This window comes from Sycon ciliatum, chromosome 2 (genome assembly GCF_964019385.1).
Source record: "Sycon ciliatum chromosome 2, ocSycCili1.1, whole genome shotgun sequence".
Taxonomy (NCBI): Eukaryota; Metazoa; Porifera; class Calcarea; order Leucosolenida; family Sycettidae; genus Sycon; species Sycon ciliatum.
In genome coordinates this window covers 15,719,643-15,747,130 of record NC_088644.1, presented here as the reverse complement: position 1 = coordinate 15,747,130, position 27,488 = coordinate 15,719,643, and the positions used below count along the sequence as shown (strand labels likewise).

At 47.6% G+C, this 27,488-nt stretch overlaps 3 protein-coding genes across 3 annotated transcripts in view; 2 read left to right on the top strand and 1 right to left on the bottom strand.

Annotated features, from left to right (window-relative positions):
- LOC135808911 (DNA polymerase delta subunit 3-like) overlaps nt 1-4,656 on the top strand; it is a 25,722-nt gene extending 21,066 nt beyond the window's left edge. The window contains exons 17-20 of the mRNA XM_065322156.1: nt 438-463; nt 2,225-2,308; nt 2,677-2,778; nt 3,999-4,656. Coding sequence (XP_065178228.1) covers nt 438-463; nt 2,225-2,308; nt 2,677-2,778; nt 3,999-4,228 — 442 coding nt within the window. The 3' untranslated portion in view covers nt 4,229-4,656. The remainder of the gene's footprint in view (nt 1-437; nt 464-2,224; nt 2,309-2,676; nt 2,779-3,998) is intronic.
- Nucleotides 4,657-5,943: 1,287 nt separating this feature from the next.
- Nucleotides 5,944-23,776, top strand: LOC135808910 (3-hydroxy-3-methylglutaryl-coenzyme A reductase-like). Its single transcript, XM_065322155.1, has 15 exons — nt 5,944-6,308; nt 8,563-8,689; nt 8,894-9,060; nt 9,353-10,447; nt 11,379-11,497; nt 12,104-12,194; nt 12,421-12,579; nt 12,813-12,898; nt 13,220-13,291; nt 13,805-13,910; nt 14,705-14,875; nt 16,644-16,800; nt 18,498-18,652; nt 18,849-19,003; nt 22,966-23,776. The coding sequence occupies exons 1-15, from the start codon at nt 6,078-6,080 to the stop codon at nt 23,003-23,005; spliced, it is 2,931 nt and encodes a 976-aa protein (XP_065178227.1). The 5' UTR covers nt 5,944-6,077; the 3' UTR covers nt 23,006-23,776.
- A 720-nt stretch (nt 23,777-24,496) lies between these two features.
- Nucleotides 24,497-27,140, bottom strand: LOC135808909 (uncharacterized). Its single transcript, XM_065322154.1, has 2 exons — nt 26,776-27,140; nt 24,497-25,530 (listed from the first exon to the last, which is right to left on the bottom strand). Exons 1-2 carry the CDS (start codon nt 26,962-26,964, stop codon nt 25,390-25,392), a joined length of 330 nt encoding a protein of 109 aa, XP_065178226.1. The 5' UTR covers nt 26,965-27,140; the 3' UTR covers nt 24,497-25,389.
- Nucleotides 27,141-27,488: the final 348 nt, after the last annotated feature.

Below are 27,488 nucleotides of genomic sequence, written 5' to 3'. Positions count from 1 at the left end.
TGATTCTCCATATCCGAGGTGGACAGGACTTGTCTATGAGGCGGAAGTGCTCGTCAAGAGCCCAAAGGCGAACATATTTGTGCGGTGGTCTGTACCCATGACTCCTGTCTTGTAACGATGCTGATGATTTTACTGGCAGTGTGGGTTTCTGGGCTGCTCAGAAGCTGCTCAGAAGGGGTTGGGGAAATGTAACCGTATTTACTGACAGAAAGTGGCGTGAGCACGAATTTAGAAAAAAATATCATGCGACTCTCCCTTTCCTGTCGTTCTATCCCGTAGTGTGAGTGCACCTTAACCTTCGTAGTAGGGCCTTCACTTCACTGAAGCGACTGGTAGAACTTGCTTGTTGGCCGTGGAGAGCATTGGAAAGCTGTACTGTTGTCCTCACCGCAAACTGAATGTGAACTGTTGACTATATCTTCTCTTCCTCACTGCAGGTCAAAGAAGCCCTCTGGCACCAAAGGTATGAGTTTGTTTCTATGTTCAGGTGTGAGGGCAAGACTAATACATGTATGAGTACATTAGGTAGAATTCATGTGACACTGTTTATCTTAGACACCAGAAATGGTTTTCTGAGGGGCCGTTTACATGAGAAAAATAAGCCTGGGCTTATTCGCCTCGGGTTTATTTTTCAACTGTTTACATGACGGTTGTACGGGGCTGAGTTCAAGTGAGAGACTGACTGCGAGTTCTGCGCGCATTTTATTTTTCAAATTGCACATGAAGGCAGTGAATGATGAAATTTGGATCAAGAAATGCCGGCTCACGCTTTCTGCGAGTCGTACTGCCTTTCCGATTGTCACTTATTTTCGAGAAGGCAAAGGAGCTTTCACTGAAGGAAAAATCAGAAGAAGAAATTGCCAAGAACAGAAACAAAAGAGACTCACTGTCCACGGCGAAATCCTCTCAGGTTCACGAGGTATAATCGAAAAATACGGAAAACTCGCGTTTAAGCCCACGGCTTATTTTCGCGACTGTTTACATGAGAAAATAAGCCCTGGGAGTTGAATAAGCTCGGGGGTCAAGGGTAGGGCTGGTTGAGCTCGGGCGAGCTGAATAAGCCCGCCGCACCATGTAAACACGCATTCATGGCTGGGTTACAGAGAAAGGCGGGCTTATAGTAAGCGTAGGGTTGAATAAGCCGGGGCTTATGTTTCTCATGTAAACGGCCCCTGGGTGTGTGTCGAGGTGTTCCAAGTTTCAGTGTGAATTTTGACTATCTTTTCCCGTCTCTTCCCATTGCTGTCGATTTCCTTGGGCTGCTTGTCTCTTGAAGAGAGGGAGATGTGACAGGCTTCCACTACAGATATTTCTCTCCCCGAAATGCCCTCAACATTATTGTGCTATACAAGTCACATGTATCGAGTATATCATTTTGGGGTGGATGGGAGCTGGTTTTCACTTTGGCACATGATGTTTTTTCATGGCTGTTTACTGCAAAGTGGGACAAGGCTGTGGTCGTTCCGGGCCCACATCCAGATATCGAATCCGCTGGATTCCTCAGAATCTATCGATCTAGTTTGCTTACATCGGTACCGTGACCTTGTTGACATGGGGGAAACGACGTCAATTGACGATCGAAAAGTCGCTCCAGGGTTCGTACTCGTACTTCTCTGACATAAATGGTATTGCACAATGTACATGACATGTACATTGCGCCATACACGTGGACATACATTGTATGTCTACGTGTATGTAACAACAGTAAAACCTGGTGTAAGCGACCTCTGTGTTTAGCGACCACCTGCTCTTGACGACCGTTTTTCCATGCACCGACAGTTCTACACAGACACTGTGGGACCTGGTTCTAAAGACCACCTGGCTTTAACGACCGCTTTTTCTTGCACCGTGGGGTGGTCGCTTAAACCAAGTTTTACTGTACCTGCATACAGCTATGCTTGTTACTCGCTGCACACAGACAAATGTCTGGTATTGGGGGGAAGAAGGATCCGTTAGATCCAGTCAACTCTGCTCCGGGGAAGAATTTCTCTGATCCCAATCCGACCTGGACCCGGATTCTACGAATCCGGATTCTACGAATCAATCGTTACACGTGGAGTGAATCCTATGGATCTGGATCTGACGGAGCGATCACAGCCTTTGTTTTCTTGTATTTTTCATTATGGTCTCAGAAGTAGTCTGTTCAATCTTCACACTGTTCTGTATTGCTTTGCCACCTTTTACAATGTTTAGGTTTTGTCATTCTTTTGTTGGGTTTCTGAAGGTACTCAATCGACATTGAAGCGAGTTCATATGGACGACGATGAAGAGGATACCAAAGACGTCAATGATGCAGCAACATCTGAAGGTACGTGTGCCGGTGTGTTCGATAGAGAGAGAGAGAGAGAGAGAGAGAGAGAGAGAGAGAGAGAGAGAGAGAGAGAGAGAGAGAGAGAGAGAGAGAGAGAGAGAGAGAGAGAGAGAGCGAGAAGGAGGGTGTGTATGTGTATGCATATAAGGGGACAATTGTTACTTATTTTGCTGCCCATTATGTACTATTGGCTTCCTTTGAGCGCTGATTTAGCAGCCTGTGGCCGACAGTTGAATTACCTGTGTGTGTGTGTGTGTGTGTGTGTGTGTGTGTATGTGTGTGTGCGTGTGTGTGTGTGCACCTGTTTGCACCTGTGTGCATATGTGTGTGTGTGTGTGCATGTGCTTCTTGTATACCTATTGTAGAGCCAGCCAAGGCCCCAGAGCCGCCCGTGCCTCAGGGTCCTCGGCGGAAACGTGTGAAGAAGATGGTGACGAAAACGCATGTCAATGAGGCTGGTGAATTTGGTGAGGCCAACTGATTGTTCTTGAGATGTGCCGTAAAGCAACACGAGAGTGCCCCAACACCACGCCCCTTGGTGGTCGTGTTGTGGAGGTGGTGTCCTGTCTGTAGGTCTTACGACACGTACTTTGAACACACATTGCTCATCATATAGTCAATCTGTTCTCAGTCTACCTTCGAGCGGATGTGAGCTCCACACAAGAACATGCTAAGTGTGACCTTGGTGCACTAAGGTTCTCACACTGGCATGGATCTGTTGTCGGAGCTGTTAGCTACAAGAAGAAAAAGCAACACACTACAGACTAGTGAATATTACAAAAATACCAGAGATTTTACCAAATTGGCTTCCTAGGACTATAGCACCAGTGTGTAGTAGAGTGCCGATTGTCCACACCCCTCGGGGCGCAGAGCTGTCTCCAGGGGTCGGGTGAGGAAAATGTTCGGAGAAGGGAGCAGCCACTCATCCCTCTGAAACAAGCACGTCCCCTCATTTTTCATCATTTATCATTCTCTTCGGCAGTACCACAGGAATTAGACATGTTCTGGCTCCTCGAAAATGACACTATGGGGACACATTGTGACGCCAACTTGTTGCCATGCACCCGGTGCACCATTTGAATGGTGCTTCGGGAGGGGGAGGTCAGTAAAACCTCGTTTCTGTTCCTTCAGTTCAGTGCTAACAGGCAATTCGGATAATTGATCGTTCGGATAATTGGCATTCTGCTGTACTTGCACTCTAGCTGTTGAACTTTGCAGTAGTGTGTTCCTCTTGCCAAGAGCTTTCTACCAAGCTCCAGATTAGTGAGGTTCTGCTCTAAGTGAAGCGTAGAGAAATCACGTAGAGAACAGGTGTCTGGGTTAGAGTCTATGGCTTCGCATGTTTTGGGTCCAGATTTCTACGCGGAGATGAGAATCTCTACGTTGTGGCATACGCAAAGAAAAGAAAATGCACACAGATCTGCCGCGTATCATTCAAATTAGCTGCCAGATTTGGAACGGAAAATTCCCAATACACATTCCACGTAATTTCTTTGTGTGAACGTAGAGCAGGACAGGTTTCTCATACGCCACGGGAATGCAAAGAGTGATCAACGGATTCGTCGCATCGTGTTCTCGTAACGTAGAGCAGAACATCACGATTATCAAAATTGATAAAGGGAAGCAACAATTATGATCCAAACTTACTTTATTCTACCATCTGGACTGTTATTTGTGGGAATTGCAGTGACGGAGAAAGTCTATGAAACTGACTCTACCGACGCCAGTGATGTGGAAGTTGCACCTGTTGCCAAGCGTGTCAAGCTTGCCACTCCGAGCACAACAGATACCGTTCAGACAAAGCTAGGATCAGCTCCAGCAGCGGCTAGTAAAGGTGGAAAGAAGGCCGACACGAAGAAAGCCGCAGCTGCTGGCAAGGGCAAGCAGTCTAGCCTGATGAGCTTTTTCAAGAAATAGGATATCATCACTGCAGCGGGTGCTGATTAATGGGATACTAGTATGTGCTTGGCCATCCCTGTGGTTGTAAACCAGCTCGTGTAAACGCTCCACTGCTGGCAGCAGCTGTACGTATATGCGGTATGTGCGTGTCTGTCTACTTTTTTGACGCTGGGTTATATGTGGTGCTTTTCTTGCCATCTCTTTTTTCACCTTCTCTGTGTGGTATACATAACTAGCATTCGATTTTCTATGTATGAGATATGGAGTACGTGTTCATGCACAATGTACAGTACGGGACTTGCATGATTAGACTTTTTTTTAATTACTTGCTTTTTCTATTTTCTGCTGCCCATCTGAGAATGCATTCTTTTTCTACCATTCCTGACAGTTATGCACCATTTGCCAGCATTTTCAATTCAGCACCTCGTTTCGTACGTGACATGCTACATGTACATGCTGGATGCTGTCTCTTACAGTCTTACTTAGAGCACTACCGTAAAAGTCCGTAAATAAGTGCGTATTTACTTTCGAATTTAGGGACCACACCCGTACCCGTACTAACTTTCAGGTGGGTACTGACTTTCGGGCACGAACTGACTTTTGGACCTGACTTGTGTGTAGTGGAGAAGTCATTTTCATGTCGATGCACATGCAGCACGTAGCACGTACCGTACTGGTACTTATTTCGGGCAGTATGTTTATCGGGCTTGACTTGACTTCAACAGACAGAGCCAAAAGAATGAAGGGGGTACTTCTTTCGGGCAGGTACTTATTTACGGACTTTTACGGTAGTACTTGTAGTAGGCGCGCGTCATGCTTGTTTTCTCTGCTCACAGCAGAATAGCAAACAAGTCCTTAGCCACCCACACTAGTAGCAAGCATTACCTTCACTGGGGGCAGGGGTAACTGCAGTTGGATCCCAGGACGGATACCCTAATGCCGTCAATCCTTTTTCTGCACCTTGTCCTCACCCACTTACTGAGGTGTGGCGAGCCCATAATCGGGATCATTTTCAAGTCCACCCAGAGTTTTGGGGATTTCAGGAGGTGTCGGCCGTTGGGCGGTTCAATAGCCAGTTGAGTCATCTTTCCAAGATTCCTTTTGAGTCTCTCTCCCCTCTCCCGGGGAGACCCACGTGACCAGTTTTGGCAGTGAGCAACAAGTACAAGTGTGTGTGTGTGTGTGTGCGTGGGCATGTGTGTGTGTGTGTGTGGGGGGGGGGGGGGGTGTACACTCTACCTGATGCCATGGGCCATACGCAAGCACATGATATGGTCGTGGATCAGTCGACACCATCCTGCCATTCCCTCAGTTGGAGTGGTGCGATACCATGGATACTGCCTTGGCATTTCAGATTGTCCTCAGTCCCTAGTCTCGGCTGAGTCGCAATTTCTCTACGCTTGTTTGTGGAAAGACCTGTTGACGTGTTGTAGCTCAGTACGTAGAGTATGATTTCATCAAGAGACAAGAGTCCATAATGTTTATGGTAATATGGACTCTTGATTATGTTTACCATGGATATGCAGTACAATGTGGCCTGGCGGCTGGCACAGGAGTACTAAAAAACCGGGGTTTTAGTACTCCCTGATGTAGGCCACTGGCCAGTCTCGTGAGTCGTGATCATGGGAATGCACCCTTTATTTAGAATGACGTCATGGGTGTTTTTAGCTAGCTTTCTTTGAAACTACCGCGGTATGTACAAAAGAACGATTTTGTTGTTGCACAATGAAAGAAGCTGTTCTGGATTACCTTCATGGCCTAGCTGGCAGCTATCAAAATAATGAGCACAGCAGTTGGTCGCTCCTAGAGCAAGTGGTCAGAGAGCGTGGAAAAAGAGCATCCTGATGTTCTTTTAGTCCAGAGGAGAATGGATCGAGTTTTCAATTCGCTTGGGCAAATGGCCCATGGCAAAGCTATGGAAGTAGTCGTGGCCTCGTCTTTGGCTGCTATTTGCAGTGTAGCAATGACTTGTTCGGGAAAGTCACTGATAGTACGAACCTATGAGTCTCAGTCGTGCTTCAAAGTTCCAGAAAGCGACCAGGCATCATGCATGGGTGGCGATCTCAACAGTGCTAGTGATTCTCTTGCAGAAATATCGGTAGGTATTTTTTGTTTCAAAATCGTGTTTTTTGATACAGATGAAGCCTTCAAATTGCAAAGTGACTGTGATTTTTGCTAGATCAATTTATTTTAGAAAAAATGTCATGTATGTAGAACTACAGTGAGTATCGTTTATAAAGTGACCGGGTGTAACGATATACCGGCTATAATGATAGAACTCGCCAAAATCAAAATCAAATCACAAAAAAATACAGCTAAAATATCACTATACACACTATTATCGGCTATACCGATATATCGCTTATTGTGATGGGCTTCAGGAAGCAAACCATATCAAATGCACAGGAAAATATCGCATATACTGATCAAGAGTGATGATCACAAAACAAGTGTTCTTCCAATATAGTTCACTTCCTCCAAAACTGATCCAGTGTTGCCTGGATGCATCAGGCAGCAGACGTGATCGAGAGAAAATTCTTCCCTGTATGCTGTAAGCAGCCACACGTACACGTGGCTGCTTTTCATGCTTTTCACAGCATGTACGCATCATTTCATGCACAGTCATGTGCCATGTGTCAGTCATACATGCAAATCAGCTATAGTGATGCACCGGATATAGTGATAAATTATCGAAAATCAAAGGGGCACGTTATATCCACTATTTACTGTAGCAGTATAAATGGGGCGAGAGTTTGGTGAATACAAAAAGCAGAGTACAATGTAGTGAATGGTTTATAGGTATCCCGATCGAAATCTGAACATTAAGCCGATAATACTTTTGAACAGAGGAGAGATTAACGGATAGCTCATAACTATTAAAATTTTGTCTCGCGGGGTCTCCTCTCTACATGTGCATGTAAATCTTTTCAACTTTCTAGAAAACCGGCAGGTGTTTGTTTTGGGTAACCATGCTGCCTGTGCATGTTAAATTGGGAGACATGGGTTTACTTTACAGTTCATTCAGAAAAAGATGGACTTCTAGCTTTTGGCCATAAATGGGTCAAACTTTGAGTTTTTTTAGAATTTTTTTCTGCAATCCCCTATGGAATCCTCTTCCAATTATGTTTCTGAAGTTTTTTTCTCCAAAAAGCAAGCCATAACAAGAATAGGATTTCGGCCAGGTTTTGCCCCCAAAGCATTGAATTGGGAAAAACTGTAAAAATCCAGGCCGTTTGACCCCGTCTGCAACAGTGCATTGTGCGGTTCGAACCCAAGTTCGGGTACCCTTTTTGGACCCTTTTTCAAATTTCAAATTTCGCAGCACTGCACTGTGTACGATGAAATCACGAAAAATCGCCAAATACGGGAGCTCGCCAGAGCCAGGGCGCATCTTTTTATGAATGGACTGTAGTATTCAGTGGTCCGAATACTGCCAGTAACATGCCTACAGTCCATTTCAAAACTATAGACGCGTAGGGTTTTTGAAATATTTCAAATTTGGCTGGAACTTTTTGAGAATAGTTTTCGGAATATTGCTCAGGTCCACTCCACAATTACTCTCATAATTATAGTTTCTAAACGATTGGATAACAGACGCCCAATTTGGAAAAATTTATGCACAAAGTGATCACAGATGTTATGTGGTATAGATGCTGGCATAACGGTTTTTGCCTGGGTACGCGTCTATAGTTTCGAAATGGACTGTAGCAGCGACAAGTTCACACACGCCAACCCAATGCCCCATCCATTCCTATCTGCATGGTTCTGCCGCCAACATAACGTGTTTACTTCTGAGCTTCATGTTGTGTTGTGCAACATTACACCATACTGACCCAGCTGTACCATGTACCGACATGACTACCTGTGTGAATTGTCACCTCTAGTAATGTGTAGTGCTGCTATCTTGAACACCTATACTATGGTATTAGTATCTGTATCAATGCCCTTCTCCTCAGTCCGGATGATGCTTTCAATGAAATTCTGGGAAAACATCTTATTTGTACTGGTGTAGCTGAGGACCGGGGGGTGAAGACTGTGCGGTGAATATTTCTGCAACTATGACAGGGCTGCGGTGGAGCTTCACAGTTCTTTTGAAAAGGACATGGGGTTTACAGGCTTGAATTGGTGGACAATTCCTGGGATAGCCAGCGGTTGGAAATAATTTGTGATGTAGGATTACTGTGATGACTTTCTCGGCACGTCTTTTAATATTAAGTTTTGTGAGCAGGGTAGTCAGGTCCTGTGGTAGTGAGCCCAGCTTTTCAAACAGGGTTGCACTCATCATAAACTCATGGCCATCATTGATGTGCTGTTGCTGCTGCTGCTGCTGCGTTGCATTTCATTGTCTGTAGGGTTTCCCCGTGAAATGGTTCTTGCTTATGCTGGTGGTATCCCGTGTGCTATTCTGGACACTGGCATTAGCTCAGCTCATTGCTAGCTTCAAGTCTTATAGTCGTCTGCGTCTTGGTTCCACTCTAGGTAAGTATGCTGTCAAGGTGAATAGTTGTTGGATGTGCATTGCAAGTTTATACTGGAGGTGGAACGAAAGCTGCCAGCCTCTGCCAAAGCAGGTATTCCCAAGTTATGTAATTTGGCTGTGTGCACGTGCCGTATGTGTGTGTATGTGTGTTTGCGCGTGCATGCGTGCGTGTGTGTGTGCTTTCTTTCCATGTCTGTCTGCAGGTGCTATGTATGTATTATGCTTAGGTTTATCGGTAGTCTTCAGTTTCGCCGTCTTCATGCCGAGCTCGTTCTACGGCATTGAGATAGTGTTGTATCTGATGGTGAGACGCGCTAGCAAGTGGTGTAGCACCCTCCTTTCACCCCTACTATCCACACCGCTTAGTCCAGTAAGTTGTGCACGGTTCTGCATGCTTGTGTATGTGTATGTATGTGTGTGTGTGTGTGTGTGCCGTGTGGGGAGGGGGTTGCCTTTGTGTGTTGTGCGTATAGGCCAGGCTAAATAGTGGTGGTTCCCTGCATGCCTGGGAATGCTGCAATCCCAGCACCAGATGCTCTGCATTCTGCTGTAACATTGCTACCATCATCTTTTGTGTGTTGGGTATGCGTATGTGCGTGTGTGTGTTTGTGTGCGCGCATGCGTGTGTGTGTGTGTGTGTGTTTTGTAACTCTATACTTCAGGATAAACTGGAAGTGTTCCTAACCAGTGGAGTGGTATCGGCGGGAAGGTCGTTTCTTCTGAGCACCATTCGTTTCTGTCTCATCATAGGCCTGGGTATCTACACCATTGAGCCCTTGTCCAGTCTATGCTTGCTAGCGTGTCTTTCTGCTCTGGTGGTGGTGCTGGTGTTCTTTGTCATCTTTCCAGCCTGTCTTGCTGTCAGCGTTCACCTCACTCATCAAGCAACACCACGACGGCTGCTGCTGCCTGCCGGTAGAGCACTGCTCCGACGTGAGAAGTGCGATAGTGCTTCACAGCAGATACAGTCGGTGATGATGTTTGGCTTGATGGTAGTGCATGTGCGCATGCTCTGGGCAAGCTACGGCGAAAACAGTGTGGACTCGGATGTCGAGGAGCTGCTGAATAGTTCGCACATGATGATGGTGTTGCTGATGCGGCAGAACTCCTCGGTGAACGACCTCTATCACCTGTTGCTGTGGATTGCTACCGCTGCTCTCTTAGGTGCCTTGTATGACAACGGCATGTCAGAGAAGATTTCCCAGTATCTTGGAATGGGCGGTGGCAAGCGCGTCTCCTTCATGGCCAGGCATGCTGGTCGTGACAAAGGAGCGGCGGCGGTGAAGAAGCTCTCGCCGACCCCCGATAGTTGCTCATCATCTGTGGATTCTACGGAGAGTACGGTGGGCAGACATCGGGCAGCTGAGACCGCGGCGTCTGAGATTGATGGTGCTGCTGCTAGCAAAGCAACCAGTGGAGATACCAATGCTCAGAATGTTGGCCCTGTCAAGGAGCAGCATCACAAAGAGACATTTGACGAATCAAATACTGCTCCAAACTGCACGGCAAACATAGTATTCTCTGTGGGGCCAGTCAGCCATCAACTCGCACTACAGCGTCAAACGTCTGAAGCACCGGATGTGTTTACCAGTAATATACAATCGCCCACCATTGCTGGTGATCGTCGAGAACAAGTGGTTTCCGTGCAGCCCAGAGATGCACACACTGCCGAGACATGTCCTGAAGTGAACAACGATGAAAGCATTGAACTGTCCACAATGAGAAGCTTTGAGGAGTGCTGCACACTACTAGAACAGGTTTGTAATCTCTTTTATTATGCGTCTGCTTTGTGTTGTTTAAACTTGTTTTTCTTGTCTGCCTTGTTCATCTTAACCCTTTATGTACTGAAAAAAATGTACGCAGACTGAATTTGATCTCGACTCGCCTCAAATTCCATAATTCTCCGGGTCATAACTTTGGGCTCCTTTTGACGATTTTTTCAATGTTGAGCTTCCTGGAAAGCTCGTCGCAAGAGGAACACATCGAGCCCACACTTGCCACCACGAAGGTCAAAACTCCAGCGCTACAGCCCAGCGTCTTAGTTGCAACGCCAATATTCCGACAGAAGTCGTCTTGTATCAGCCATTTCACTCTCCTTGCTTGTAACAACTAATTTTTACTTCCAAAAAAATTTCACAATCTGCCACGAGTCCGTTTGCCATTTTGAATATGTTTCTACGTCGCTGGATGCCCAGAAAGATGGGAAAATCCCTTATTCAAATCTGCGCACGCGGCTATTGCGCGACAATTGCCGCGATTTGACTTTCGAGCTTCGTAACTCTGGAACCGCACATCAGAGTGTTTCTGCGATTGTTTCAATAGACAGCTGGGAGTTTTCTCTTCGACCTACATAATTTAGGTTTTGGAAATAACCCAGAAATGACTGAGTTACGATCGATTGAAAATTTGAAAAGTTAAGTTGTACAGTCCATACACAAAGGGTTAAACCATTGCTGTCGTTAAGCCTGGTTCAAGTCCTGGTGGTGACAGTCAATTTTTTCTTCAGACTTTTCCTTTCGTTCCCTCAAACTGATGAATGTCTTTGTAGTCATGTGCTAATAAATGTTTATAAGGCTATGCTTGCTTCTCCATACATGTATGTACTTGTCTTTCTTGTCAAGGGTTATATTCTATGCAGTATCTTATGTAATATAAATGGCTGTATTTATGTCTTGGTTTGATGCACAGGGTGAAGTTGCCAGTCTTAGCAACGCTGAGTTGATGTTGCTGATCCAGCGAGGCAAGATATCTGCTCGTCGTCTAGAGGCCGTGCTTGACAACGACTATGGCCGTGCCGTGTATCTTAGGTAGGTGTGTGCGTGTGTGTGTGTCTGTGTGTTCATGTGCGTGGACTCTCTTGCACTGTTCTGTACTTCATGTCTGCATGAGCCCTGGGTCTTTTGTTGTTGAGAAGTCCACCTTTTGTCTTTTCTTTTTTGTCTTTTTGGGGTGGATTTCAATTTATGACGACCGTACTGTCTTGTTCGGAACTGATCGTCCGTGCACCCTTGGTCCACCCTTGGTATTTCAGCTGTTCAGCTCTGGCTGTCCAGTGTCGCCTTGGGCTTTCCGATGTCATGCTACGATTTGAGGAAGGCAATGACACAATCATTCTTGACTTTGAGCCAGAACAGGAATTTGTACAGGTGAAGATGGACGAAATGGACGAGTTGTGTAGGTCCACACTACCTGACCTCTCCCCGAGTACATCTGTGTGTAGTTGTTTGACCTTAGAAGTGGCTCGTGCTCCCCTCATGCTCTGCTGTGTCTATGAGCTATTATGGCTACTCACTGGCATCTTTTTCCATGTTTGTTGTTCGGTCTGTGTTGTGTGTGTGTGTCTGTCTGTCTGTCTGTCTGTCTGTCTGTCTGTCTGTCTGTCTGTCTGTCTGTGTCTATGTGTGTGCACGCAGGCGTGCATTGCTTACCAGTAGCCTGGGAACGGCTGAGTGTCACACAAGTGCGCTCAGCGAACTGCCCCACTCTGCATACGACTACTCTCAGGTAAACTGCTGGCGTGTACCGTAGGTGTGTCACTTAGGCTTTGGATGTGAACTGCTTCATTAGTCTGCAACGAGGGAAAGGCCGAAAAGAAAGCTGGCATGTGTGTGTGTGTGGTGGGGGGGGGGGGGGGGTGATGCTGTTCACTCACTCTCATTGTTCCCATACTCATGTTGGCTTTGCTACTTCGGTTTCCATGTGTATTTTTTCTTCTTGTGCTTTCTTCCAGGTGTATGGTGTTTGTTGTGAGAATGTCATTGGTTACATGCCAGTCCCCGTCGGTGTTGCTGGTCCTCTTCTCATTGACGGCCGACAATACCATGTACCCATGGCGACCACTGAAGGCTGCCTCGTGGCCAGCACGAATCGTGGCTGCAGTGCCCTCATGGTATGGTTTGTTGTGCGGGTTTCACCGTGTGCAAGGTGCAAGCGTGTTTGCGCACCCACATACACCCACATGCATAACATGGCATTTTTCAAGTCCCTATCAGTATCTGTGCAAGCCAAGCCTGTAATGACAATGGCTGCATGTTCCTTGGCATATCTCAACCTGCATCCTTGCTGGGGTCCAACAGATAGCAGCCGTGTGCTCATATTGTCACTTTCCCTTCTGTCATGCAGAAATCTGGCGGGCTGACAAGCGTTCTACATTCCGATGGGATGAGTCGTGCCCCAGTGCTAAAGTTTCCTTGCATTTCCGAAGCCAGGTACGTGATGACCATTCATATTCTGTACTTTCCATGTGCAAACAATTTGTCCCGGCAATAGTAGTGCTAGCATCATGTTATTAATTTATTTTATCCGCCACATCTGGAAGCCTTTCATCAGCTGGTGAGTGAGGCTTGCTGGCATTGACATCCTGGGCTGTTAATGTGCAGTGCTGGTGATTTTTGGTCGAAGGCATGCAGCTCTGAAAGTCCATGTTAATTAATCCAACAACAGTACTGAGTTGTCTCAGGCAGAATGGTGTGGCTGCAAGTCTGTGTTGGTGTCTTGTATGTCTTCTTGACTCTGCTTTGCTGCTGTAGTGATGCCAAGAAGTGGTGTGAAACTGCAGAGAACTTTGCAGAGTTGAAGAGCGATTTTGATTCGACAAGCAGGTATGTACATGTATCCTTGTGTGTGTCTCTCGGTCTGTCTCTCTCTCTCTCTCTCTCTCTCTCTCTCTCTCTCTCTCTCTCTCTCTCTCTCTCTTTCACGTACACACACACACACACACACACACACACACACACACACAAACACACACACACACACACACACACACACACACACACACACACACACACTCTCTCTCTCTCTCTCTCTTTTCTTTCAGTCATGTTTCATGAAGTTGTTAATCGTCTCTCTGTCTCTCCTCTCATCGTTTCCCTCGAGACCAATTTCTTCTCCAGCGTATCTTGTCTTCGGCTTTCTGTGAGTTCTGGCCAAAGGTATTCTGTTGATTCAACACTGATTGCATGTGTGTGTATGTGACAGTGTGTGTGTGTGTGTGTGTGTGTGTGTGTGTGTGTGTGTGTGTGTGTGTGTGTGTATGTGCGTGCGTCCGCATGTGTGTGTGTGTGTGTGTGTGTGCGTGCGTGTGTTATTCCCTTGTGATCTTCCTTGCTCAGATTTGCACGGCTACAGTCAATATACTGCGCCATGGCCGGCAGATGTCTGCATGTTCGCTTCTCAACCACCACAGGCGATGCCATGGGAATGAATATGGTTACAAAGGTACGCCAGGTGGCTGCTTATTTCTGGTATTTATTTCCAGCAATTGATGCCATGTGTAAAGCAGCAGGCGTGACAGTGAACCCATGTTAGCCCATTTTGGCAAGCACTCCAACGTCTGCTTGGTTGCTTGTATTGTAGCTCAGGGTACGCATACGTATAGACTCCTAATCTAACGTATACCCAACCTGCTCACCGCACTTCATTGTGATTGGTGTCGGCCAGTAACTCTGAGATCCACCGGCGAGAACTAACAAGGTGGACACAGCTAGCTAGCTGGAGATTGGAGACAGAGTACGCAACCTGTACGCTAATCCATGCAGCAGATTGAGATTGTAATGCAAGCCCTCACACCTTGCTTGGAAAATAGAATACTAGTAGTACATTTTTTTGTATGTATACCAGAGTGTGCATGGTTACCTGTTATGAGTTCTGGAAAGTGTAGTTAGTTGTTTGCGTCATGTTTGACGTGATGGGGAAACTGGCAGGTTTGGTACAGTGCGACTGTGCAGCCGTGGATCGTGCCTTCCGTAACTCGTCCCAAAAGACTTGAACAGCGTATTCTGTTTTCCTGAAATCACCGTAAGTTGTACACTCTGGCTCATTTACTCTTGACACAATGTAGTGCGACTGCACGAAGCGTCCCAAGTTCCCAACTACTACAAGGTCATTTGGAAGCACGTGTTTTCTTTCTTACTGTATTAGTTATACAGGCAGTCTGGCGGCCTGGGTCACTCTAGGCTATAGTAACTGTTGAAACTCTCTGGGCTAACATGTGTGCATGTTGTGCTGTGCAGGGAGTCGAGAAGAGTATCCGTCGCCTACTATGTGAATTCCCCAGCGCACGTGTTGTCAGCATCAGTGGTAACCTCTGCACGGACAAGAAACCAGCGGCTATCAACTGGATCCTCGGCAGAGGCAAGTCGGTCGTCTGTGAAGCAGTCCTGCCCGCAAGCGTTGTCAGACAGGTAAGCCAGTAGTGGTGTCACTTGTAGTTTTCACCAATAATCTACCCGGAGGATGCACCCAGTGTGCTGACAGTGCTCAACACTGCGCTACTCTGAGTGAGTATTGCCTGATGATTGCGTAACAGCATGAAACTCAGAGTAGTGACAACCTAGCCTTGCTTGCCCTTGTTGTTGTTCTGTGTACCAATAATCTACAAATAGTAGTACTCAATGCAGCTAAATTCAGACATCCAATTGTTTCAGCAGATTCGAGTAAGGCCTCATCTTTCGAACTGTAGCTACGAGCTGAAATTGAGGAGAACTGCCACCAGTCTTGGTGACAAGAGCCTAATGAAAACCGCATGTGAATATGACGGTACATGCACGTGCACTCTGCTGTGATAGCACGCAAACACATTGCTGGCCAAATTTCTTAAACCAGAGGTCTAGCCAGGATTTTATGCCAGCCAGCCAACGTTCTAGTTAAAATGCATCGTTCTGGGGGCTGCGCCCCCAGACCCCACCCCATCAATCACGTATCCACACAGACACACACACACACCACTACAAATCTTTCATTGCAGCTTGCATCTCCTTTCGCTTCGTCCAATTATGGGCATTCATCAGGCAGTTGTGACAATGTGATTATAGGTAAATTGACAAAATATGAAAAAGGAAGCAAACAGCTACATGAGCATGGATCATGTGTTCACCAAGGTCATGTCTGCATGCAGTGTACATTGGTCATCTGACAAGACCCAGCCTAGCCACAGCCGTGTACACCACCAGAAGCAGCGAACCATGACCCAACCTGTTACATTTTACTGACGTACTCAAGTGCATACTCAAGTGCATTTGAGCTTGAGTGAAGAGCTAGCACTGAGCCTGAGTAGCCAGTGCTACATACTGTACTGTACATTACCTACGCCTAGGATATGGGGCACTACAGTCTACATGGGGGTGACTGCAGCCGGCCAAAATTACCCTTGGAGCTGTCTCAGCCGGCAGGTCGCCCTCCCAGCCTGCATTCTGCCGGCTGAGCCGGCTTTGGCTAGATCACTGTAAACACTGGTAACATTCATTGTGGTGCATTTTGTGCATAGCAAGGATCAAGGTGCAGATGCAGCTTCTAAAGCGATGGGTGCGGTGCGCCTTGATCCTCTAGGGTGATGGCGTTCCTACGTATGCACAGGCCCGTCGCGCGGACTTTGGAGGTGGGGCGGCCATGGAAGGGGTTTGCGGGTGTCCTCCCCCGTGAAAAAATTTCAAAAATTGAAGCCAATTGCAAGCATTTCCGGGTATTTGGTGCCATTTCAGTGTACGGTAACTACAATGAAAGTCTTTTTGGTACTGCAACAAACGAAGAAGACGATACGATCGGGGACAAACATTACCCTCCCCCGGGAAAAAATCAAAAATTGAGGCATTTGGTGCCATTTCAGTGTAACTGCAATGAAAGACTTTTTTCTGCAACAAACCACGATCGGGGACAAGGATTTGTCACGTGTGCGCTAAGCTGCGATCATTGTGCTTTGTTGTAATGTGCTAAAATAAAACGGCCGAAAAAGTGGGGCGGCCTCAGCCGCCCCAGCCGCCCCGGCTGTGACGGCCTTGATGCAGAAAACTCGGTCTAGCTGAGTCGCACACGAACCGTAATTTTGTTGAGTATGGTAACGATCTGCATTCCTTTCACTTGCCACACGAGTAAGTCTTTTGTCTCTCCAGCATTTCGCACACTGCCTATATTTCACGTCCTGTTTGTCCATCCGTATGCTGACACTATGCACAGGTGTTAAAGACCACTCCACAGCAGCTTGCCCAGCTAAACTACGACAAGAACCTGGTGGGCTCGGCCATGGCCGGATCACTGGGCGGATTCAATGCACACGCAGCTAACATTGTCACAGCAGTGTTCCTCGCCACTGGCCAAGACGTTGCGCAATCCGGTAAGAACTGCAATGCTCTTGTAATGGCTGGGTCTTTGAACCCTGCTACATGGCAAGACCAATCCACTGCCACTATATTTGTGTTGCGTCAGGACCCGTTGTCAATTGTACAGATTCTCCAAACGAATGTGTATTTGCAGTCACTTCGCAGCTCGCCCCAGTCTTGTCTCTCTGCTGGAAATAGCTTTGCGCTACAGCCCTAGCTGATATTTGAAAATGAGAAATATTCACTACACTGTCGTGTTTGACGTCATCACTTTCAAGCCCTACTTCGGCACCTGGTTTCTCATTTGAGAATGCAAAATGTTTACTTGCATTGAACTTGTTGGTGTCGTACAGCAAGTGGAGTGGTGGTATGACTACCGTAAAAGTCCGTAAATAAGTACGTATTTACTTTCGACTTTAGTGACCACACCCGTACTAACTTTCGGGCGGGTACTGACTTTCGGGCGCGAACTAACTTTCGGACCTGACTTGTGTGTAGCGGAGAAGTCATTTTCATGTCGATGTACATGCTACCAAGAGTATATAACCCCCTGGGTTATATACTCTTGATGCTACGTGCTGCATGTGCGCACCGTACCGGTACTAATTTCGGGCAGTATGTTTATCGGGCTTGACTTGACTTCAACAGACAGAGCCGAAAGAATGAAGGGGGTATTTCTTTCGGGCAGGTACTTATTTACGGACTTTTACGGTAGTCTTCACATGCTGGCCCAGTATGTGATAGTGCGTCACCTTCTCATTCTCTCTCTCTCGCCGGCATTGCAATTAGACCACTCTTTATGATACTTGACTGTACTGGAAGCTTGGATCTTGAACACTTCTCCTGATTGCCATCAATGAGGCCAACAGCACTGTTGATGAGGCTGATGGCAATACTGTTGCAATGTACTTCAATGAAGTACTTTGCATTGTTTACCATAATACCAAGAGTAGATAAACAAGAGTGTGCAACTCCAGCTATGGGGTCTGCGACGGCAGAACTTCACATCACGTGATGAACCCGTGCACTCTAGTGCATGATAGATACTGGGTTGTACGCAGCCCAGCTTTGGGTACAACTCTCTTGTGGTCACTTTGCACTGTTTGCCAGCATAACCTTTTGAACCATGTCACGTGATGTGAAGTTCTGCCGTCGCAGCACAGCATAGAGGTTGTGCAGGCAGTTGCACACTCTTGTTTATCTACTCTTGATAATACATTGCAGTCGTACTTTTCTCGGGGCCCTTCTCAACAGGCGAAGTGTAAGAGACCTCGGCCTGTACTTTTGTAGTACTCGGTGCTGATAATATCATGTGGCCACTTTGAAATCGGGTAACGCTGGCGCAATTAGCGACATTTTAAAAGTGACATTTGCATGACGATTGCACAGGATTGTGCTCACTCTTCCTATCCTACTGTATAAGCACAAAATATATTTGTCGGGAAATTAATTCCATCCTTTTTGGCCGAAGAGCTGTCGGACTACATTGAATTCAGGACTTCAATAGGTGTTCACATTCATGGACGAAATATTTCACTGGGCAGACTTCCTTTTTTAGCGTTGGACGAAATTTTAAACCGGCTAAATAATAGTAAATATTCTGCTTGTGCAGTATGTCGAATAGTCAATACATTGTGTACAGACTGTTACTGTTTATAATTCTGGTTTGACTGCTGTCCTTTCCTGGTATGATGTTTTCTCTTATATGTAGGTACATCGTCTGCGTGTATGACTCAGATGGAAGTGTGCCCGGCACTGGACGAGGATTCTGAATGCAGCCTGCATGTGACTTGCACCATGCCTTGCTTGGAAACCGGCACAGTTGGTGGTGGTACTAACCTTTCAGCACAGCAAGCATGTCTAAAGGTGAGTAGCCACACCAGCATAGGACTATTGATCTAGTATGTATACCAGTAGTGCGAGGCAACCTTCACCCACTGTAAACAAATGATTGACAGAATTCAATTGAACACGTGGCGTGATATAGACATATGAGTTCCTCTGTTGTTGCTGTTTGAAATCTTTATTCCTTGTTGTTGTTGTTGTTGTTGTTGTTCGGTAGATGCTTGGGGTAAATGGGTCCAACCAGGAGAATCCTGGAGATAACTCAGCACGGCTTGCTCGCATCATCTGTGGGACAGTAGTAGCAGGGGAGTTGTCACTCATGGCCGCTTTGGCTTCCGGAGACCTCGTGAAAAGTCACATGCGACACAACAGGTATGTGCGCGTTTTGTTTGTTGTGCTAACGTTATTGTTGCGTGCATGAGAGAGGGGAGGGGAGGGGGGGGGGGGGTGTTCACATCAAAGTAGTGTTACTGAGGAGCTTGTATTCACTGATCGATCATCGATTACGGTCAGTCAAGAAATTCGTATGCTTTTTAATTTAAAAAATCACACGGGTTCACTGCCATCGTCTTGGTCTTCTGGATATCGGCGGCTTTTAGCAGCTCCTTGGACAGGGCAACATTGCGGACACCGCCAACAAACAAGATGTGATCTTTGATTGCGCGTTGTGCCACCAATGTATGCTCTTTCATGTTGTCCGTAGATGCCTCCTTGTTAATGCTGAAGCCGCGCTCAACAGATGCTTGGCCGTGGAAGAGGAGAAGGACCATCTTGGTCAGGTGCCATAGCTGTTCGAAGTCCTTCCGTTGGGCCATGAAGTCGCATAGGAGAGCATCAATACGCGTGTCACCACTTTCGAAGCCTTGGAACGATGGGTGAGCTGCAGCCTCCACAACAAACTTCCGATACTGGGTGTGCGCCCGCTCACATTCGTCTTCCAAAAGCACACTGGCCTCCTGGAAGGCATGCAGTACTCGTTCCACACGCCTGCAGCACACTTCTGGCTTTTCCAAAATTTCCTTCGGGTCAAAGCAGGATAGAGAGCGCACGAGGTCGTACTTGATGGGTGATTTCTCAAGAACCTTCGCGATGATAGCAGGGTTCTAGCCAAAGGGGGGTAGGGGGGCGCAGCGCGCCCCCCCCCCCCCCTACTCTGTTTGCGCGCCCCCTGTGAAAAATTGCCGCCCCCCTACTCATTTCCGACTTTCGTGTTTTCATGCATAGATGGTTCATAAAGGCACATTTGTCTGGGGTTGAAGTCAGGGATTCGCCCCATACGTTGCATTTGGCGTGGCAAGACAATATTGGAAAGTGGAAAAATGGGATATAGGGTAACTGTTTCCCATGCCCACCCCCTCGCCATTTCACTAGACTTGAGAATTCGGGCCGCCAGTGACTTGAGCATACGCAGCAAATCATTTGCGATGAATGGCATCATGGGGGCGTCGGTCTGGTACTTCTGGAGGAGCGGCTCAATATCACGGGCCACGGAGAGGAATATGCTGCAGTGCACCTCAAATAGCGAGTCGTTGCAGTTCTTCGTTATTGTTTCAAATGATGCATTCTTCAGCTTGGCCACTTTCTTCTGCACAGCTTCAACATAGCGCTGGACAAAGGGCCACATGGACATGGCTCGCTGGACAACAGAGGCATTCTCAAGCCACCGGTGAGCGCAAAATCGCAAGGGAAACTCCTCACACTCGGTGACCTGGACAAAGTCCTCCCGTCAAGCTGGCGCATCATTGAACAGCCAATGAAGGCTGGATAGCACTCCCTCCATGCCCCAGTTGGCTGCAGTGTTCCCAGCACGGAAAGCGCTGTGCACCACGTGCAGGCCACAAGAACCAACTTGCAAGAGAGTGTGACCGGTGTGCAACTCCAGCTCCTTACTCAAGTCACACTGCACTTTCCAATTGACATTGGGGCCATCCATTGATAGCTGGAGAACTCCCCGCCGACCAAGTTTCTCACAGCTTGCGGACAGTTTAGCTTGCAGATCTTTTGCTGTAGCGTGACCGAGACACTCTGAGCTGTAGTAACGAGATGTCACAAGGCTGCAGTCCCATAGTCTAACGTGAATGTCCATTTGATTCCTTTGCAGGTGATCATTGTGACTTTCGTCGAACATCAGCACAAAATGATCAGCGGACTTTACTCTTGACAACAGCAAGTCCTGAAAGTAGGGCCCAATACCGAACGTGGTCAAATAACGACACTTTGTTTCCGCACAGGAGAACTTGGGCGCGATCTTACTATCTGGAAACATCTTTGCGAAGAGGCCAGACTGACCGCCAAGGCCCTCGTAGCTACGGAACGATAGGTGTCTGTCAGACACATTCAGCGCCCACAGAACTTCTGCCTCCAACTCCCGAGTGCTCGACACAAACGAGGACAAACTATCCGCTGCCGCCGAAGAAGAATGACTATGTGGTGCTGCGGATTGGGACCTAGCCGAGAACACACTAGCCACTGAGGGACTAGCAGACGCACTCCTCACCGCTTCTTTATGCTTCGCTCCCTTGGCATGGCTGACAAGCGCTTTCTCTCCCATTGTCATGATGACAAACGTCGTGTTGCAAAGCTTGCAGCGGGCGGAGTGCTTGTCCTTGTGGTTCCTCTCTACCCAGAGAGAGTAATCGGGGTGGGACAACCATTTGTCCAAAAAAAACCACAGCGTCCCATAGTGATACGTATTCTTTCGCACAGGAATCTTCAACTTACTTGACAAGGACAAGAAAAATCAAACTGGCAAGCTACTTCGCCAACGTTATGGCAGGTTGTGTTTTTCTTGTGTCAAAACATCAAACAAAACGACAGTAGATTGTACAAAAGTACAAGCGCGAAGCCTACGATCCGTGTGCAGTGGCCGCGCGCGCGCGCGGGCAAACGCAGGCATGCAGTGCAGTGATCATGTTCTGTGCGCACCCGTCCATGACCGATCTAATCCTAGTAATCGTGTTGCAGAGTAGATCTACACTCGAGTACTCCGACTCTACAAAAGTTGTAGTGTGACTGCCTGTACCATGTGTACTGTGTGGACCACAGTGACACGCGCGCCGCGTGGGTTCAAGCCATTGCATGCCGCGGCTCGGACGAGTCGGAGCAGATCTACGACGTAGATCTACCAGTACCAGACCAGTACATTACTGTTGCATGCATGTTTTCAAAATCCCAGACAAAGTGTCATTCAGGTCAAAATCAAGACTTTTTCAAGGCCTGGAATTAAGATATACAAATTCAAGACTTTTTCCAGACTTTCAAGACTCTGTACGAACCCTGACCATGTATACGCCAGTCGCAAGAGAAGCACGCAAATCTGGAAATGCACTGGGTGTACACCCACAGATTTACACACCTTTGGACCTTTGGAAAGCCCATCGCCGAAGGCGATGATAGCTATTAGGCGAGGCAGTAGTTCTTGTGTCGGGATAAATCATTCGGACGGCGAAAGTCGCGGCCGCAGACACAGACGAACACTCTTGGTTGGGGCTGGCTTGGTGGCTTCCGACGGCTACGTTCGCGCCAGTCCCTCCGGTCCTGAGCAAGGTGGTACCATTGCGCCTCCGGGATACCGGTCGCACGCAGGTCTGAAGCTGCCACATCTCTCCAACGACGCTTGGGTCCATGGCGGGGCCGCGTGTTAGTGCCCTCCGCAAACAGGATCTGCTTTGGCAACCTGGTGTCATCCATCCTTGCGAGGTGACCAAGCCATCGCAGGCGATTCGCACGAATGGCCTCCTCCAGCGAGGCTGGCATGCCGCTGCGCTTCGCCAAGTCTTCACTTGACAGGTGTTCCTGCCACTGCTGGTCTCGGGTAACACTTTAGTAGTGTGACTGCCTGTACCATGTGTACTGTGTGGACCACAGTGACACGCGCGCCGCGTGGGTTCAAGCCATTGCATGCCGCGGCTCGGACGAGTCGGAGCAGATCTACGACGTAGATCTACCAGTACCAGACCAGTACATTACTGTTGCATGCATGTTTTCAAAATCCCAGACAAAGTGTCATTCGGGTCAAAATCAAGACTTTTTCAAGGCCTGGAATTAAGATATACAAATTCAAGACTTTTTCCAGACTTTCAAGACTCTGTACGAACCCTGACCATGTATACGCCAGTCGCAAGAGAAGCACGCAAATCTGGAAATGCACTGGGTGTACACCCACAGATTTACACACACACACACACACACACACACACACACACACACACACACACACACACATACACACACACACACACACACACACACACACACACACACACGCACACACTAATTTACATCTTTGTCAGCACCTTGCTTTTGTGTTTATGTTTTGAACTGTTGCTCTGTAGGTCGATTTCATCATTAAATTCATTAGCCAGCTTTAGCTAGGAGGAAATCCATGTCTGGATTTGCCTTTGAGTTCAATAGTTAGTGCAGTGCACTGCGCACATAACAGTTTTCATCCTACGCTTTAGCTGGATACCACCACCTTGACTTTCGTTGGACTCGCACTCCCAACACCTACCTTGATCCCGCAACTTGACATTCGTTGGACATGTGCTCATCCCCGCGTGCCTCGATTCCGTGGTATCTCCTTCAGTATTTACTCCGTGCATTAGTCTATCCATCTGACCTATGGAAGCAGCGTACACGTTTATATTTCCACCGTTGAACCACATCTCTGACAGTATTACTGGTTTTCATCGCTGGCTGTTTTCTTCCAACCTTCACTGCGGCCAGTTGTTGTTTTAGTTTTAGCCGCTCATCGTAGAGCTTCTAGACCCTGTTGTGCTGTGCTGGTCACGGTGCAATGTGCTCATGCCATGCCATTGCACATGCTCTAGGGGTGCAATGTACTCATGCCATACCATTGAACATGTTCTCGGCGCTGGTACTGCCAACTCTAACATGTTCTTGGAACGCTAGTGTTTGTTCTTGCATTAGCTCCTTCTTATTTCTGTTTACTTGTTTCTGTTATTTATGTAAGCTGCTGCTTACTCTCCTATTAAAGTGTATTATTTATGTTCTTCTCTAGATACATTTTTATTTCTGTCTCTAATAATAACTTAATCATTGCTCTCCTTTCTGCGTCCTCTGACAGTCCTGTCTTTTCTTCCATTCAGTCTTGTTCTTTCCGAAGACAGAAAAGTTCAAACTTTGTGGGCAGTTGAAAAGAAGTCAAGAGGTTTTGCAATCTGGTTTCCTGTGAAAGGGGAGTCACAGAGCCAAGGGACCAGGAAATTCTTGTGCCCCCATTTCAGGATGATTGCAATGTCAGATGCCGTCTTTGTTTTAGTGTTGTGAAGAAACTGCAGCCTCTCCAGGGTAGTCCGTAGGGATGTAACGAAAAACCTTATTGCACAACTTTCGATCTACTAGTACCGGTATTAGCAATGCTCCAAGAATAATCAATTATGTTCAATTTCCAAGTTTCAAAGTATCACTGTATACCTAGTGCACGAGCATGCTGAGGAGCGGGAGTCTTCCCCCCCCCCCCCCAAATTGTAATCCCGGACACGAGCATTGGTTTTTGGGGGGGGGGGGGGGGGGGGGGCAAAAAAAGATGATACAGTTTGACACTGTTGTGAGGTATGCGACTCACCCCACCAGAATCATGCATGCAGCAGTGTCTGGGCTATGGCACATCAGAGATCAGGAAGTCATCTTAGCCTAACCCGGGTTGTAGACGATGCTCTGGCTATCACACCCAGAAGAATACAGTAAGATCGGGCGCCGAAGATCGCACGAGGCTAAGACGCAGTCTAGCATTGTTCTACAAAATATGCATTTCCCTAGCCTTCAAAGCGTTCTTTGGTGCCTGATCTCACTGTACGCTCAAACCGAGTCACAAGCACACACCGTGACCATGACACAGATGTACGATGTAAACATTGAAACCATACACTGAATTAGTCAATTAGCTAAGGTTTGTGAATTCAATGATCCTTGGCCAGAAAAGAGACCTGAAATACGGTTTGAAAATGATCAAACTGTGACACAGCCGCACGCGTATGCTGTTTAAAATTGTTTTTGAAGTTATCCCCAGCTAGCGCGGAGCAGGCATGAATGAGAAGTTTAGGAGCAGAGCATGCATGTTCGTACAATCACTTCAGATTCTACACAGTTGTCCAACTAAGGTCCTCAGATTCTATGTACACGAGTAAGTCAGTTGTTGCCACCACTGGCACTGCATGGCATCCGGCATAATTATTATAGTTTTTTTAAAATACTTGAGAATTACACGAACTTAGAACTACACTATATTTTAAACTATAACTATATCTATCACTATAACTATATCTGCTCCACATGCAACCCTGTAAAAAGGCCTTAGGCCTGTGGGGATTGCCCTATTCAAAATCTAAATAATAATAATAATAACCACTCGGACACGTGTAGGTCGGCCTGATACTGCTGCAGCCTGCCTTATACTTCAACGAGATGCGGCTATGTACCTGACTGTTGTGGGTCGCTATGCATGCCCACGTAACTGTGTGCTATGGATATGCATCATAAGGCAGAGGATGCAGCATAAGGTAGAGGGAGAAATCGACTGCATGACAGTCGTTGAAGTTCAAATTGACAACTCAGGTGCAGCAAGACATGAAGCGCTTAGCCAACGCAACGGAGTGGGCCAGATTAAATACCTTCCACACACGTCTGAGTCTCTTTTACAGGCACATATTTCTGGTTGTGCAGAAACGAGTGCAGATGCTCGGGCTAGCTTGTAGCGCATACATGCATTGCCGGTCAGTCCTCAGTCAAGTGCTAACTCAGGTTGAACGCCTCTCAACGTGACCCATCACACTGGCAGGTGGAGAAGAAGTGGGGAACGGTGTAATGGCATATGGCCGGTAGTGCTCCATGATGGCCACGAACAGCGATGCATCCGATGGAGTTGCGGGCCGGGAGGACTACAGGGCACAGCGGAATACACGCACGCAAACATACACATGCAGGCACGCACACGCATGCACGCACGGGCGCGCACACACACACATACATAAACACACACGTACATACACACACACACACACACATACCCAATGCTGTAGACAGCAAGCTGAGCTACCAGCCTAACTACGAAAAGTAGCGGGCAATGCGTAATGCAGCAGCACTAGAGCAGTATCCGAGAGTACTCAACAACACGAATGCCGAGGAGCGCAATACCCAATGCTGTAGACAGCAACACACATACATGTCCACACACATATACACCAGGGGCGTCACACACACATATACACCAGGGGCGTCACACATATACATCAGGGGCGTCACACACACACACACACACACACACACACACACACACACACACACACACACACACACACACACACATATACATCAGGGGCGTCACACACACACACACACACACACACACACACACACACACACACACACACACACATATACATCAGGGGCGTCACACACGATACAACCAGTACGACCATGGGCGTACCAATTTTTGTCCAGGATGGTCCGCCCAGAGGATGGTCCGCCCAGAGCGATGTAGAGCGCTAAAACGTACTCTGTTGTCCGAAAAATCCGATTTTTCCCTCTGCGGGACCCCGGACCCCCCCCCCCCCTCCGTCGTACCTCTCCCCGCTAGACTGTGACACCCCTGTACACACACACATACACACACACACACACACACACACACACACACACACACCACACACACACACACACACACACACACACACACACACACACACACCATGTACCATGTATACGCCCATCGCAAGAGAAGCACGCAAATCTGCAAATGCATTGGATGTGCACCCACCCCCCCCCCCCCCACACACACACACACACATGCGTGCACACACACACACACACACACACACACACACACACACACACCACGCACACACACACACACACACACACGCGCGCGCGTGCGGAAACTACCGTAGAATGGTTCCATCAAAGTCCCCAACAACATTTCTCAGTCTAGGAGGGACACGTACACAGCAGGTATGCAACCCGGGGGTAAAACCGTTAGTCTCCTAATACTAGTAATAGCAGTCCGATCTCCATGTTGTTAGTCACACGCAGCTGGATAGACAAGGGTGGTGGTGCAGAGCAAACTCGCTCCACGTGGATGCATGGATTTTGGCCGCTCTGCATGATCTGGAAAACGCTCAGCTAACCTGTTCACCGGCCTGTCTTCTGGCTTCTCGGTTATTGCTCAACACATCGCTGACATACTGCGCCAAGCCGTCGCTAATGAACCCGTAGCGAGCCAGTGCCAGAACCGTGTGGTACCAAAATTCTTGTTCCACGTCCACATCGTCGGGAGAGAGTTGTTTGTACAAGTCAGCACCTACCGAGCTAGCCATTTCCCCTATGTCGACAACCAGACGCAGATGGTACTAGACGTCAACTAAAAGTATGATCTTCCGGCCCGAACTGAGCAGTTGTGCGTTGTGACAGTCATACTGCTACTTCAACAGTATTGCAGACTTTGCAGTCTTGTAGTTGTAGGTAGTGCGTGATCTTTACGGATGACTGTAGTCGACGTCGCGCGATCGCCGGCATAATATGCATTCTTGCACTTCCAAGACCCCTAGCCCTGCATGCCTCATACAAGATCGAAGAGTCCTTGTCCAAGTAGTTAGTTGTAGGTATACTCGTAGCACTAGCAGTATGATTGTAAAATTGTCGAGTGTTCACAGTTATTGTAACCGATGCCGATGGTCCGGTCCGGTCCCCGGTTGTTGAGCTGTCGTCCAGGACAGGTTTCACTGCCATACTCAGATCATACTATCAAGAGTACATGAAGTATGGAATCGAGCATGAGTACGAGGACGAAAGTGCGGAATCGGAGCCCGACGCGCGCTAGCGCGGAGGGCTCCGATTCTAG